This window comes from Rosa chinensis, chromosome 7, assembly GCF_002994745.2.
Source record: "Rosa chinensis cultivar Old Blush chromosome 7, RchiOBHm-V2, whole genome shotgun sequence".
NCBI lineage: Eukaryota > Viridiplantae > Streptophyta > Magnoliopsida > Rosales > Rosaceae > Rosa > Rosa chinensis.
The window spans coordinates 24,800,487-24,816,836 of NC_037094.1; the positions used below are offsets into that span (position 1 = coordinate 24,800,487).

General features: G+C 38.4%; 1 protein-coding gene and 1 long non-coding RNA gene across 3 annotated transcripts; one reads left to right on the forward strand and one right to left on the reverse strand.

The window, feature by feature from the left end:
* The first annotated feature begins 9,382 nt into the window (after positions 1–9,382).
* On the forward strand, positions 9,383–12,113 carry LOC112178626. 2 transcript variants are annotated; one of them, XR_005802684.1, is made up of 3 exons: positions 9,383–9,927; positions 10,406–11,389; positions 11,770–12,113. It is a non-coding gene; the product is annotated as an uncharacterized LOC112178626 (long non-coding RNA). The 2 variants fall into 2 exon arrangements; XR_005802685.1 differs by having other exon boundaries at positions 9,399–9,927; positions 10,406–10,649.
* A 565-nt stretch (positions 12,114–12,678) lies between these two features.
* On the reverse strand, positions 12,679–14,612 carry LOC112177669 (receptor-like protein EIX2). Its single transcript, XM_024315935.1, has 2 exons — positions 14,087–14,612; positions 12,679–13,847 (listed from the first exon to the last, which is right to left on the reverse strand). The coding sequence occupies exons 1-2, from the start codon at positions 14,610–14,612 to the stop codon at positions 12,679–12,681; spliced, it is 1,695 nt and encodes a 564-aa protein (XP_024171703.1).
* Between the last annotated feature and the right edge of the window lie 1,738 nt (positions 14,613–16,350).

A 16,350-nucleotide genomic window follows, 5' to 3' on the forward strand; every position in this document is an offset into this window, starting at 1 on the left:
AACAATATTTCTAAAAGATTGGACAAATATTTTGTGTTTCCAAACGATTGGTATACTATAAATTTGAAAGAGTTTCTATAAGTATATCTAGCTAGAAAACATAAACACTAGAAAAAAAAAGTATTTTATGTAGCTTAGTTTACCATTTATCTTTGAAGTGTCCTCCGCACTTTTGCCTTGTACACAACAGTTTTGACATAAATCCAGTCTTTTGCATTGTCCAGGAATCCGAAATAAGCACATCTCCAAGAAGTCTTAAGCAGTAAACTTCCAAAGACCATCCAAAATCCAGTGACGAATCCCAGCACTGCACTGATAAAGAATCCCAGGCTTATGAGACCATCATTAACAGTTTTAGTGCCTCTCGCGATTCCGTCATCTTGAACTGTTCCATCTCCTGGACAACTTTGTGGCAGCGGTGGTCCACAAAGCCCAAGATTTTCCATATATGCAGAAGCATCGAAACCCTGAAGTTGGGTGCCTAATGGAATTCTTCCTGACAAGTGGTTGTGTGATACGTCCAAGACTCCGAGATAGTTTAATCTCGAAAAACTTGCAGGAATTTTTCCAGATATCTGGTTTCTTGACAAATCAAGAGATTCCAACATCTTCATGTTACCAAAGTTTTCGGGAAGCTGTCCTGTCAAACAGTTTCTTGACAGATTCAGTGAAATCAACTCTGTCATACTTGCTATACACTGTGGAATTTCCCCCACCAAATAGTTGCTTGACATGTCAATGCTTCTCATACCAGCAAGATTTTTCCCAAACTCGATTTCTATTCCCTTCCACACGAGTTCTAAATTAAGGAAAGAAGGATAATAGATATAATCATTAGCGCTTTGGCTAATGTTATTGAAGCAATGCGGCAAGCCTCCGGAAATATTGTTATGAGAGAGGTCCAATACATGAATGGCAGCTAGAGTGCACAGGGAGAAGGGTATGATTCCATTGAACTCATTGGACCGTAAGCGTAGAATCGCCAAGTTTGTTAGACTTTGGCCAATCCATGTTGGTATCTTTCCCGACAAGTTATTGTTGCCAAGGTCAACCATTATTAATCGGGTACAGTTCTCTAAAGAAGGCAATTCTCCTGAAAAGTTGTTATCATGTAAACGCAATATCCCAATTGACTGTAGATTGCCTAACGAGCTTGGTATTTTTCCAGATAATTTATTCTTTCCCAAATTCAACACTTGCAATACTTGAATCTGCATCCAACAATTAGGAAGCTCCCCAGACAATAGGTTCTTAGAAATGTCAAGATACACCAAATATGGAGACTGCGTTGCACATAAGGAAGACAAAGGTCCAGAAAACCTATTATTCGAGAGATACAGGCTTTGTAGCATAGGAGAAAATGATGGCAATGCGCCATAAAATAGATTAGAAGACAAGTTAACATTACCCAAGCTTGTCGATGACAGATTCGGCAGTTTTCCATGGATTTGGTTCATAGAGAGATCTAAATCAAATAAGCCAGAAAATAGATCCCAAACCTGGATAGGTAATGATCCTGATAGTCCAGCATTAGAGAGATCAAGATGAGTAAGCTTTGTCTGCGTTAGAATCCACTTGGGAAAAGCTGGGCCCATCTTGCAAGAGGACATATCTAACCACAAAAGCTGAAATGGTGGATTCCAATCAGAGCTCAGGTTGATAGAGAAACGATTACCAGAAAGACTCAGATACTGTAAACGAGAGAGGTTCAAAAAGTGGGCTTCTGTTATGACACCACTCAAAGAATTCCCGTCGAGATATAATCTTTCAAGGCTAGAGAGTTGCCCGACACTCTCGGGTACAGACCCATTTAGTTGATTATTGGAAAGATCTAACTTTCTTAACTTAAAAAAACGTTTCAAATCTGGCAACGATCCCCAAAATTGGTTAAAACCCAACTCCACGGTCTCAAGTGTGTTCTCAGCACAAGACAAGGTTTTAACAGAGTCTTCAAAGTTTTCAGACAATTGGTTTGACCATAAGGTCAACGACTCTAAGCTACATAAGTTTTGAAAGCCTTTTGGTATCCCACCTTCAAGTTTATTCCAAGACAGATCAATATGGACAAAGTTGCTGCTGACATTGGCTATCCAATAAAATATTGAAGAATTAAGAGAGTTCCCAGAGAGGTCAAGGAGTTGAAGAGAGGTGGAAGAATTAATAAAGGAAAGTGATCTTAGATTGACATCAGGAAGATTACACCAAGATAACTTAAGCTCTGTAAGTGAAGTGAGCTTGCTTAAAGATTGTGGCCAGTTCACAACCTTTGACAAATCTACTTCTGACATGTTCAGGTATCTCAAGGAAGAAAGATGAGATAACCACTCAAGATTTTCTGAACTAATATATTTGTTCCTGGAAAGATCGAGAGTGTGCAAATTAGAGAGGTTTCCAAGTTGGGGAGGAACAGGTCCACTGAAATTAGCATCTGCAAGTTTGAGTTCTTTCAATTGACTCAAAGAGCCAATGAACTTGGGAATCATAATTCCTTCAAAATGATTATAACTGAGATCCAAGTAATTTAGATATCGCAATTCAAGTAGTGAAGGACTAATTTCACCTCTCCATTTAGTGGAATCGGCATAATAACTATAAGAGAGATCTAGAGTGATGACATGACCTGTTTGGTTGGTGCATGCTATTCCTCTCCACTTGCAGCAATCTTTCTCACTTTTCCAAGAGGCAAGATCACTGGACTCATCCGCAAGGCCTTGTTTAAACTGGAGAAGAGCATGCCTTTCACTCTCCAAGCACATGATGTTGTTGGAGCTTCCAACACTTGAACAACAAATAGCAGAGGCAATGGCCAGGCACACAAGCCCAACCAAACCAGAATGCATAGACCCACCACTCATTATACTGAAAAACATGATTATGAAGATGATATGCAACCTGCAAAGTGAAGTATATATAGTTGAAGCAAAAGGATTTTGGAAACTACATATGTACAATCGTGGAAACAGCAATGGAGTTGCTTCATTGACTGACTTGATCGGCATAATTTGGAAATTGGGTTTTTCCTTCGTCGATTATCACGTGGTTTTGTACAATCATTCTATGTTTCTCTCCTTTCTGATTATCACGTGGTTTTGTACTTAGGCTGGGCCCTCAACTGGACCCCAAGACTCTCTTCTCTTGTAAAATTGAGAAATTTGTAAAATTCGTGAAAATGGAGAAAGCTTTCACTCTGGTTCAGACAGTTGCAGTGGCAACAGTCTTCTACGTTTCCTGCTGGTACTTGCTTACTTTCTCTCAATTCCATTCTTTTCAAAACATATACCCGGCTCGTCATACATCTTCTACTTGTTTGCTGCATTTATAGTCACATCTCTGGTTTTGGAATTAAAATTGTATGTGTTACTAATATAATTACCTTCAGTTACATACCTTGGTGGACACTGTCACTTCGGTAACTGTCCATTATCTTGATGTATTCTGTACTCTAAAAGCTTTAGCTGTTGGGACCCTGTGGTTGTGTCACATGGTATAAGAGTTCTTGAGTTCAAAACCTTCAAATGCCATTGCACTCTTCTTTGCTGTCTAGTACAAATCGAAATTGGACATAAAACTTGAGAGTAATATAAAAGAAGCATGAACTAAATTTTCATTCTGTAAGTTCTGTGCCTTAATAAGTAACCCCCTGTTTACTTCAACACACCAGTCCCCTGATCTTGTTCTTCCATTTCTGTAGCTGAAAGTCAATTAAGGGGAAAAATCAAAATTCTTACCACTTAAAAATGCTTTCTTGTGATTTAATGTTAATGTTATAATACTACATCATAGACTTGGTCAGCTCTTCTTGTCAGCTAGAACAAAAGTCATCTTCTGTTTTTGCTGCTGGCCATCAATATCCAAATGCTGAAGAGTGTATTAAAGACGGGCCAACAATGAATCAGGTAGTAGAGATGTTGAAGCAAGCCATACAAGATAAAAAAGGGTACCAACTTTGTAAATAACAATTTTGGGGCATCTGGGTCTAAATTGGGTAAAAAGAACCCCAAGTTGAGGTGATATAATAGAGAAGCCTGTGATCAAACGAAAGCATTATCAGTAGTGTCTGCTGTGACTATGTTCTATTTAAATATTTTAACAGGTTGAAGTGACTACTATATATTGCTAATACTCCTAAAATTGGATCAAATAACGCGTCATTCTTTTTTCACTTGCTTATGTCTTCTTCTGTTTTTTTTTTTTTTTTGTTTGGATCAAGTTTTGCTTGCTTTTGTCAAATTTCAATAAAGCAGTCAGACATTTAGGCTTGATGTATCGACATTTTAAATCCTCTAACGTGCTTTTGGATGAGGACTTTAAGCCGAAGCTTCTATATTGGGTTAGGCAGTTCTCCTGCAGAGAGTAAAAAATCAGCATGATAATAGATCCACTCCTGATCGAGTCTATCGATCCTCTCCTGTTCAACAACCATATATTGTGTGTTTCATATGATAACCGCTTCACTCATACTATAAATTAGAATATCTTTCTAATTGCAAGTCCTGTCAAACACCACAAATAAAGAAACAAACTTGTGTAACTTATTTTACTTTGCCATTTATCTCTGACGTCTCCCCTGCACTACTCTTGCCTTGTACTTGGCCGTTCATATCAAATCTTATGCTGGAGGCCTGGAGCTCCCAACTCTTGAACAACTAATTGCAGAGGTAACGAGCAAGCATAGAAGCCCAACCAACACTTGCTACTCATAATGTAAATATAGTCTCTGCATCTGATAATGAATAAAGCGACAGAAAGATCTCTACAATCTAGCTATAAATAGCTACATTGTGTGTTGTGTGGACTTGAATGCTGAAAAGTTACAAATACTAAAGTACGTGAATGTATGAAATCAATAAAATAGATTCATCACTGACCCTGCAAGCTCGGACGAGTTACTGTAGAGAGCTCAGCAGATACTAAACAAGGCTTCGCTTGCACAAGTAAAACCTCAAACAGTTGGTCTGCATTTTTACTATTGAACTTCAAATCTGTTTTTGGCATTAGAATAAAAGTTCTGCCACAGAAAATGAACACAAAATTCAAACAGATACTTTTTGAATGAAAACAATTTGTGCATTTTTACTGCGTTTCACCCTGATTGAGCTTTGGGATTGATTAAGAAACACGAGAGAATTAATATACATCTTCATGTCAAGGACTCAAAACATATACCCGAAAGAATATACATCTTCGACCAAGTATGTCCCATCTTAGTGTCTTCTACTTAAAATCTTCCATATACAATACGTATTCAATCAATAATTGGAAACAATTAAAATCTTCAAACATATTTAATTGAACAACCAAATAAGCAACATAGAAGCATATCATATAGAAGTCCATGTATGACTCACTCATAAAATAGTCGAGAATCTGGCAGGTGCTATCACAGACTTTGAAGGTTTCATAGCCTTTAAACATATACGATCACGATGTTGTAGAATGTAGCAGCACAGTACTTATCAAAATGAAATATACTGCCAGCTAGAACCAATTGCACTTGACCCTATATGGAACCAGTTTATGAACTTATCTTCTTTGTTTTGCATTTCATCAAACACATTGTGGGCATACTTCACAGTTCACAATGGTCAAAACGCAATATCTTCAGAGGATGAACAACCATTCTCCTTTTTCCTAACTTTTATCTTCAGAGGATGAACAACCATTCTCCTTTTTCCTAACTTTTGTGATATACTCTGTCATGTATATGCAAGGAGATATTACAGAGGAGACTTCAAAGATAAATGGTGACGTGATAACCGAAAGCCACCGTTTTGACAAAAGCTAGTCTCAAAGATAAATGGTAAACTGCCACCCACTGACTCCGTTTGGACAAATGTCGTGTAGTATAGAAGAAGGAGAAGAACCTCCTCTAAACTAAAATCCAAGATTTAAATTTTACCGAAGGTGAAACTAACTAAAGGAATGAATGATTAATTATAATGACCTGCTCAATAATGACATCGAGTTTTTGTTTTTTCAAATTGCAGCTATTCAAATTAGCTATCATCCATCAATTATACAAATGTCTCAATGAAGAAAAAAAAAGCATAATATCATCAGGGCTTGTATCAGCCCATATTACATTTCTCAAGAGAAACAACCATAATATTTATTTCTTGCTGAAAGAGAAAGCAAAGACATCTAAAAACCTTCCACATTAAGCCTTGAAATTCCAGTTCTGGGGTAATTAAGCTCATTGCCCAGAATGCGCGCCAGCAGCCCCTACGATTTATCTTTGAAGCCTCCTCTGCATTTTTGCTTTGTAGACAGCAGCTTTGACATAAATCCAATCTTTTGCATTGTCCAGGAATTTGAAATAAGCATATCTCCAAGAACTCTTAAGCAATAAACTGCCGCAGACTATCCAAAACCCAGTGATGAATCCCAACACTGTACTGATGAAGAATCCCAAGCTTATGAGACCATCATTTTCGTGTTCCCTGTTATGATCATCTTCAGTTGTTGCATCTCCAGGGCAATTTGGTGAGAGTGGTGGTCCGCAGAGTCCAAGATTTCCCATATATTTAGAAGCATCGAAACTCTGAAGTTGGGTGCTTGCTGGAATTCTTCCAGACAATTGGTTGTATGACAAGTCCAAGACTCCAAGAAAATTCAAACTCGAAAAACTGGAGGAATTTGACCAGATATCTGGTTTCTTGACAAATCAAGAGATTCTAACTTCTTCATGTTACCGAAGTTCTCAGGAAGCTTTCCTGTAAATTTGTTTCTTGAGAAGTTTAGAGAAATCAAGTTTTGCATACTAGTGATGCTTTCCGGAATTTCCCCAACCAAAGAATTGCTTGAAATGTCAATGCTTCTCAAATGCCAAATATTGTTCCCGAACTCAATCTCTATTCCTTTCCACACGAGTTCTACAACCATATAAGCATAAAGAAAATCATCAGCCAAAGCCGTTATGTTATTGAAGCAATGTGGTAATGCTCCTGAAATATTGTTGTGAGAGAGGTCCAAAACATGAATGGTGGCTAGACTGCACAGGGAGAAGGGTATGATTCCATTGAACTCATTGGACCGTAAGCGTAAAATCAATGAATTAAAAGGCGCGCCTCAAGGCTCGCCTGAGGCTCAAAAGGCGGAAATCAGCCCTTAAATTGAGTGAGTTTCGGTTGTAAGGCGATGAGGCTTCAAAGGCGTCGACCAAGGCGTGAAAGGCGAACCAGAGGCGCAGGCGCAGTAAAATTTTTTTTTTTCAAAACCCAAAGACGCCGGTTTAGGCTTTGTGTTTTAAGCATTGTCTAGGTTGCGAGAAATAGCAGAACAGAGTTCCAGAACAGATTTCAGCCTTTGCACTTCCAAAACGCAGCAAATTCGAACCTAACCCAGAAAAATGATAAAAATCTCTTAGAACCCATTAGTTTTCTCAAGAATTTGGCTTTAAGGGAGATTCTTTTCTCACTTGGAATTCGAGTTGGAGACTTGGAGCAACTGAGCAAGAGATTTGGATTATGGGAGTTTGATTGGCAGCAAAAGATTTGAAGGTATGATATGAATTTGATTTTCGCACTTTGAATGAGTGATTCAAGGCTTAGGCTATGCTTTTCAAAGGCTTTGTGAATATGTGATTGTTGATTGTTACAACTGAGTATTTCTGTTGCTTAATTCAATCAAATTGGCCATAGACGAATGTTTTGGTTTTTGCTTTTCATTATTTTACAGATTGCAGCAAAAGAAATTGATTCAGAAGTTCTATATCATTGACTCCTTACCCAGATTTTGTTTGATAGTCTTCAAATTTGCTGCCCAGATTTCATTTGAGAGTCTTCATATTTGAATGAGTGATTGGATTATGAAATTTTGAATCCCATTATCAAACTTTGAATAGGATTATGAAACTTTGAATATGCTGCCCAGATTTTGTTTGATTGGAATCATAGAATTATAAAACTTTGATTAAATGATTCAACTAGTTAGGCACTGATTTGATGGAGGCTTGGAGCTGAACCTTTGATTGATATACTTAATAGGCTTAAACTAGTTTGTTTAATTGATATGCTGCCCAGAATATAATCAATTTTTTTTTAATTCCTGGCAGTTTGCAATGATTTTATGTTTTAGCAATTTTACATTCTATGTAATTGGTAGGATGCTATTGATAGAAAAGCTAGAATTCATATGGAAATATAGAAAGAATAAGACTTTGATGGAAAACGTTGTATATTCATTCGCAACTAAAGTGTTCATCTTTACAATGGTATTGATACCCTGGTTTGAAGCTAGGCTATATAGGTGTATGGAGATTGAAATTCTAGTACAAATCCTGAGAGATCATGAGGCATTATGTAGTGAAGGTTTATTTTTGTATGGCTTATATCACAATCACGCTTGTGAGCTGGGTGCAGCAAAGCTGCAGTCTTGACATGCGCATGACTGGGTTAAGACTGATTCATTTGTCTAGTTATCCTCTACAATGCTTGTCTGTTTGGCTGCTTTTCTGATAGGATTGCAGGAGTGTTTAGTTCGGACATATATCAGTTTCCAGTCTTGTGTTAGGCTTGTGATCAGTTTTCAATCCTAAATTAGGATCGATATCACATTCCAATCCTAGAGTCTTAATAGCTATTTGTAATGCAGGTAACAATGAGTTCTACTAGTGGGATAACAAAGAAAGATCACGAGTGAATGACAATAGATAATGTTTTTTTGGATACTCTTAATGTGGTATATATAAGAGTAATAATTACATGAATATATCTCATTTATACGTAAGGCTTACGCCTTACGCCTCAAGGCGAACGCCTTCTTGAGGCTCTCCCGAAAACGCCTCGGCCTATACCTCAGCGTTTTAAAACATTGCGTAAAATCACCAAGTTTGTTAGACTTTGGCCAATCCATATTGGTATCTTTCCCGACAGGTTATTGTTGCCAAGGTCAACCATCAATAACTTGCACTACACCAATAATGGCATCAGACAACTGCGCACATTTTAACTGTCGTCTGAATTTATTAGACAACAGCAAGAAGTATTCTATTGTGTATGATTCAATCATACAACAGTTATTGTAAAATAGGTGTGATGTTGTCCGCATTTTTTAAAGGGACAACAGATTTTCAGATTGCTGTTGTCCAAATAGCTAGTGTTAGACAACATAATAATTGTTGATGTTGTTTCATTGTTATTCAGACAATGGTTGAAATTTGATGTCGTCAGAATAAATCTATTCAGACAACTCTTTTTACATTGCTATTGTGTAATTTATTATCAGACAACCACTATATTTTGATGTTGTCTGACTTGTTTGGTTCAGACAACAGTCATTTATTGCTGTTTTATTCTGTTGTGCAAAATTCCTTTAAACAAATGAATTCCGACAACAGTTATTTGTTGCTTTTATAGTTTGTTGTGCGACTCTTTTTCAGACAATGAATGTGAATTTATGTTGTGTGAGTTTTCACACTTGACCAAAACTCAATTTTTTTACTCAATCCCTCCATCGACCAAGAAAACTTTCATTTTGCCCGCCCATTTTTGGGCCAAAAATTAAATTTCCCCCTTTTCACACTCTCTTACCACTGAATACTACTCTTGTTCTCTCAGACCCAGTCCTCTGACCTCTGTCTCAGCCCCGTACTCCCCTTGATACAAAACTAAAATCCCAGGGACCAGGCCTCCCACCCTAGGCTCACCTCCCCATCGCTCCTCCTCACCGCGCTAACGGCTATCTTCTCACGCATATCTGCTAAGGCCAAGCCGGCTTCTACCCATGTTTACAGAGAAAGCCAGCCATGGTCGCCGAAGCACCACGGTCGAAGCTCCAATCCCCGATCGATATCAACGGTCCTCTGCCGCTACTCCCCGCCGACTCCTCCAGCGTTGTGGAGAAGGAAGAAGACGAATTTCCTGATGGAATGTTCCTTATATAAAAACCCCTCACTCACTCTCTCCTCTATGACTCTCTCTCTTTGAGGTATTGTTTCTCTCCCTGCTTTAATTCGTGTTTTGAGTTTTGATTACCATCTATTTTGAATGGGTTTTTGAAAAAAAGTGGGTTATTTGCACAAATCGAACTGAGAAAATTGGGAAAAGCGGTTTAGATTTTGCCCAGATCTGAATTGTTATTTTAAGTTTCTGGATGGAGTAGGAGGCTGGGTTTTTAATTTCAATTGCAAAATCTAGGGTTTTTGAAATTGAATCTGCGGATTGTGGTTGTTGCTAAGGTAGGAAGTGCTGGATTTGGCTAAAAAGAGTACGAGTACATCATTGAATAGCCAACAAGTGCTGAATGGCTTATATATGTTACTCCCCCTGAACACAAAGATCATTTCAATACGGTTTTTAAGATATGTGGTGATTGTATTATAGCATACTGTTTTTGGTTGTTGTGGTGTTCCCTGTTAATATTATTGTAGCATATAAGCCTAGTTACTCATGATTTTGTTTTACAGTGTGCTAAATGTGCTCGTTGGCTGCCAGATGATAATGGCTATCCAAAAGCTAGCCATATATCAGTTGAAAAGCTATCTAACTTAGCCGAGCCCTGCAGTTCATTAATTTGATCCAAGAAGCCAAGATACGAAGCAAAAATCTTGTTAAGTTTTTGGAATCTCATAATCAGCTTGAGTACTGGATGGAGTGGGCTAGGTTTTTAATTTCAATTGCAAAAATCTGCAGATCTTGGCTGTTGCTAAGGTAGGAAGTGCTCAATTTTCCAAATATGCAACCTATTCTATGTTTCAATAATTCCTACCTCCAGCTTATGACTTTATGTTTCTCTTATTGGATTCTTGTTCTTTGACCTATCATTTTGTTACATACGTGGTCAATGAAAAAGATCACCGTCAGTTCTAACTCTACCTTCTCCAGAAGGTAATTGCTGTTGCTTAGCTCATCATTTATTTTTACAGATCTGTTAGTATTAGTCGAGTCCAATATGTGCATATGGTTTAGTTCAAAGTTGGAAATAGATTTTTACAGATCTCTATGACTCTTTGCAAAGATTTATTATTTGTTTTTGCATTAGCTCACTATAAAATTGGCTAATCAAATTGTGCCAATTGAAGTTATAAACTTGCTTAGTAAATGTTGCGTTGTTACTGATTAGTTTTTCTTATGTGGTTACTACTGCATTTAGTATGAGGTACTTCTTGCTCATGAAGTCATGTTTTTGTTTTTTTTGTTTTTTTTTCATTGTGTAATGAGAATTTGAGGCCTATTGATTTATTGTTTGTGTTCTGTTAATTTAGTGGGATTAGAAGTCAAAACTGTTATCACAAGGAAGGGCATCAGGTGTCATGTACATATAGGGATACTCTGTATATGCTGATATTTTGAGCCATCCAGATTGTTGTGTCACAGATACCAGATTTCCATAACATGCATGTAATGGCTTTCAGTTATTGCAGCAATCATGTCCTTTGCCAAAGTAATAGGTAATTCTTCCATTAGAGAAACTCAAAAAAGACTTCATTAGAAAGCATTACTCTATATGGTTGCCAAAATTATAAATAGCAACCTTGGATGCTCTTTGGCTAATCTCCCTGCTTTTGGTAATCTGAACCAATTGAAGCTGCTAATTAAGCTTGTTATCTTGTCTGGTTATTTGCAGTGGGGGATTCTAATAATGCTGCAGCTGTAGTAAATATAAGTATTTTGTGCTATATTTGAATGAAAAGACCTATGAGTTTGTGCCTTATTTCTCCTCTGTGCTTCCTAGCTTCTTCTTTCCTTCCTTTTTGTTTAAGCTCAAGTGGAAAAATAGACTAGTGTTTCAATGAGGTACTTAATGAGTTTGCTCTATTTGTGTTTTCAGATTTGGTCAACAACCTTGGTACCATTGCAAGGTCTGGCACCAAGAAATTCATGGAAGCCTTGGCTACTAGATCTGATGTTAGCATGATTGGTCAGTTTGGTGTTGGATTCTACTTTGCATATCATGTTGTTGAGAAGGAAGAGGAAGTTGATGAAGAGAAGGAAGTGGTCATGTTTCTGGCCTTGATTTTTTTGACATTTATGTTTAGGCAGGGTTAGTATGTTCATGTTAATGTTGGGATATGAATACTGCTGATGGAATTTGTATGTTTTGGAATCAATGGAAAGTTTTTGGAATCAATGTTGGATGTGTTTGTGGATATTTTGATCAATAGGTTTTTGTTAGATGCAATGTCCAGAATGCATGTCCTATAATCCTATCTCACAGACAATTCAATTATGACTAAAAATTATTGTCTAATAACTGAACTTCAAAAAATTGAAATGAAAAAAATTGTTGTGTGTAAAACCTAACTACAATATCCCTGAAACAAGTGTAGTTGCCCAACTGTACGAAACACAACTACAAAACTACACATTCTGTTGTTCAACTACTAACAGAACAATAGTTATCTTGAAAAATGATGCACTATGATACATTAACAGACTGATATTTCCAAACATATGTTGTGTTAATAAAATCCACTCAACAGTTAACAACTATTCCTCGATGTTGAAGATTCATAGAGACAACACTTTTTCTAAAAGCAATGTTCTCTGACTTGTCCTCACAAGTCTCCAGCCTTCATCTTCTCCTGACTTAATTTGCTTTGCACAACCTCAATGGTTTTCTACTATTGTCTTTTCTGGTGTTCAGACAACAGGTATTTAGAAACCTGCTCTTGTACTATCCTTCTTCAGACGACAGTTTTGTGCTGTTGTCTGACCACCCCATCAGACGGCACAGGCTTTAACAACAGCGCCCAACCTCATCAGACGACAGTCCAAAACTGTTGTCTGATGCCATTATTGACGTAGTGTTGGTACAGTTCTCTAGAGAAGGCAATTCTCCTGAAAAGTTGTTAGCATTTAAACTCAATAACGTAAGTCTCTTTAGATTGCCTAAAGAGCTTGGTATTTTTCCAGATAATTTATTTTTCTCCAATTTCAAAGCTTCCAATCCTTGGAATTGCTTCCAATAGTTAGGAAGCTCTCCTGACAGTTGGTTCTCAGAAATGTCAATCAAACCCAAATATGGAGCCTGCGTTGCACAGAAGCAAGACAGCGGCTCAGAAAACTTGTTATTCGAGAGATACAACTTTCTGAGCTCAGGAGAAAATGATGGCACTGCACCAGAAAGTAGATTAGAAGACAAATAAACATTACTCAAGCTCATTGTTGACAGATTTGGTAGTTTTCCATGGATTTGGTTCATAGAGAGATCTAACTGAAATAAGCCAGAAAATATATCCCAGAACTTGTTAGGTAATGATCCTGATAGTCCAGCATTAGAGAGATAAAGACCGGTAAGATTTGTTTGCGTTAGAATCCATTTGGGAAAAGCTGGGCCCAGCTTGTAGGAGGACATGTCTAACAGACCAGTAAGTTGAAATGGTGGATTCCAATCAGAGCTCAGGTTGATAGAGAAATAATTACCAGAAAGACCCAAATAGTGTAAACGAGAGAGCTTCAGAAAGTGGGATTCTGTTATGACACCAGTGAAAGAATTCCCCGAGAGAGATAGATGTTCAAGACTAGAGAGTTGCCCGACACTCGCGGGTACATACCCATTTAGTTGATTTTTGCCAAGATGTAACTCTCTTAACTTTGAAAATCGTGCCAAATCTGGCCATGACCCCCAAAACTGGTTATAACTCAAGTCCAGGGTCATAAGTGTGTTCTCAGCACAAGACAAGGTTTTAACAGAGTCCTCAATGTTTTCAGACAATTGGTTGCTCCATAAGGTCAACGACTCTAAGCTGCATAAGTTTTGAAAGCCTTTTGGTATCCCACCTTCAAGTTTATTCCAAGACAGATCTAGTGTTACTAGAGAAAGCATGCTTGTGAAGACATCTGGGATGGGACCTTCCAGTTGGCTATGAGAGAGATCAATATGGACAAAGTTGCTGCTGACATTGGCTATCCAATAAAATATTGAAGAATTAAGAGAGTTCCAAGAGAGGTGGAAGAATTAATAAAGGAAACTGATCTTAGATTGACATCAGGAAGGTTAACATGGGATAATTGAAGCTCTGTCAGTACAATGAGCTTGCTTAAAGATTGTGGCCAATTCACAACCTTAGACAAATCTAGATATGACATGTTCAGGTATCTTAAGGAAGAAAGATGAGATAACCACTCAAGGTTTTCATAACTACTAGCATCATAGTTCCTGGAAAGATCAAGAGTGTGCAAATTAGAGAGGTTTCCAAGTTGGGGAGGAACAAGTCCACTGAAATTAGCATGTGCAAGTTTGAGTTCTTTCAATTGACTCAAAGAGCCAATGAGCTTAGGAATCACAATTCCTTCAAAATCATTATAACTGAGGTCCAAGTAATTTACAAATGGTAATTCAAGTAGTGAAGGACTCATTGCACCTCTTAAAGGAACTTCACTATAATTGAAATATGAATCATAACTAAAGGAGAAATTAAGACCTGTAACATGACCTGTTTGGTTGTTGCATGCTATTCCTCTCCACTTGCAGCAATCTTTCTCACTTTTCCAAGAGGCAAGAGCATTGGACTCATCCACAAGGCCTTGTTTGAACTGTAGAAGAGCCTGCCTTTCACTCTCCAAGCACATAATATTGTAGGAGCTTCCAACACTAGAACAAGAAATAGCAGAGGCAATGGCCAGGCACACAAGGCCAACCAAAACAGAATGCATAGATCTACCACTCATTATACTGAAAAACATCATTATGAAGATGATATGCGAACTGCAAAGTGAAGTCTATATAGTTGAAGCAAAAGGATTTTGGAAGCTACATTTGTATAATCGTGGAAACAACAATCGAATTGCTTCAGTCCACTCCAAAGCAAGTCTCTGGAAATTGGTTGACTTGATTGGCAAAATTTGGAAAATGTTGAATGAAGTCGACATCATGTGTGCCTCTTCAAACTAGGGTTTTAGTCGTAGAGTTGTAATAGGAGAAGGTTCTAGATTTCCTAGTTATGTTCGGATTCTATTACCTTTTATGTACGCTGTAACAAACTATATAATGGGCTCCTATTATCAATAATACATGATAAGTCTCCCTACAATTCCTTTTTACTACAGCACGTTATTAGCACGAGCACGACTCCTAACCCTAGCCTAAAAGAAAAAGAAAAAAAAAAACCCTAAAAACCCTCATCACCAAAATTTGCCGCAAGCTACCACAAGCCCTAGCCCGTGCAGCCCTGCCTTCCCCCAATAGCCTCCCTGCCGCACACCGCAGCCTCCTACAGCCTCCCCGCTGAGCATCTGCTGCCCCGCAGCTTTCGCCCAGCTCACACTGCCACTGTAGCGTAGCTGCCCCGCAGCCCGCACACCAGCCCTACAGCCCGCCACTGCAACCTGCGCTCCAATCTGCCAGCTTTCCTGCGCGCTGCTGCCTACATCCCAGCCTCCCTGCAGCCTTGCTTCCCTGCCTCCTACGCGTTACTGCCTGCATCCCTGCAGCAGCTAGCCTCGCTGCTGCCCTTGCATCTGCAGCCCCGCAATGCACCAGCAGCCTCGCAACTCTGCAGCCCCGCGCATCCGACTCGTTGCAAGCCTCGCTGCATCATCTCCTCGGTTAGCTTCGCTCCATCACGCCTGCATCAACACGCGCGTGATCCAAACCCTGAATCAACAAGTAAGTTTTGTGATTAAAGTTGTTGTTTTCTTGTATTTTAAATTCCTTTATTTGCTGCAGGATTTGTATAAATATGAACATGGTTTCGAGTATTTAATAAGCGGAATTGTGGGGATTCAAGCTTAACGAACTAAGAGCGTTCGTAACAAATGAACTAAGAGTGTTCATAATAAACGAACTAAGAGCGTTCGTAATCAATGAACTAAGATTGTTCATAATATTCGGACTAAGAGCGTCCGCAAGCATCAAATTGTGACCATATTAAACATCAATGTTTCGGTCTAATCCAAATATTCTTGGAAATTGATTTCTTGGTAGCGTAGCTCGGAATTCTTATTAATATTAGTTTTTGTGGAAGCATTGACTCCGAAACTAATTCGTTCTTGTTTCACCCTTTTTCAGGATGTCAAACACGAACAAACTCGATTTTGTTCCATTGGATTATGCAGGCAAAAGATACCTATTATGGGCTCAGGACGTTGAGCTCTATCTTATTTCCCGTGATCTATTGCACACAATCCAAGAGCTTTGTTCTGAAGGAACTGCTCCAGACCCTCAAACTGAGATTGACAATTCCAGGGCACTTGCCCTAATGATGCGTCATATGGATAGAGACCTCCAGTTTGAGTTCATGAATGAGGATAGCGCCATAAAGCTTTGGCAAGCGCTTCGTGAACGTTATGGCAACGTTTGTGACTTCATCCTTCCGAATTTAGAAGCAGAATGGAATGATCTTCACTTCTTTGACTTTGATACAGTCATACAATTTTATTCGGAAGCTCTCCGCATCACAGGAATGAT

Coding starts and splice junctions, on each gene's coding strand:
- LOC112177669 (XM_024315935.1), bottom strand. CDS start 14,612: ATGAGTGGTAGATCTATGCATTCTGTTTTGGTTGGCCTTGTGTGCCTG. Junction 13,848..14,086: donor TTCCAGGAACTATGATGCTA/GTAGTTATGAAA, acceptor TTTATTGGATAG/CCAATGTCAGCAGCAACTTT.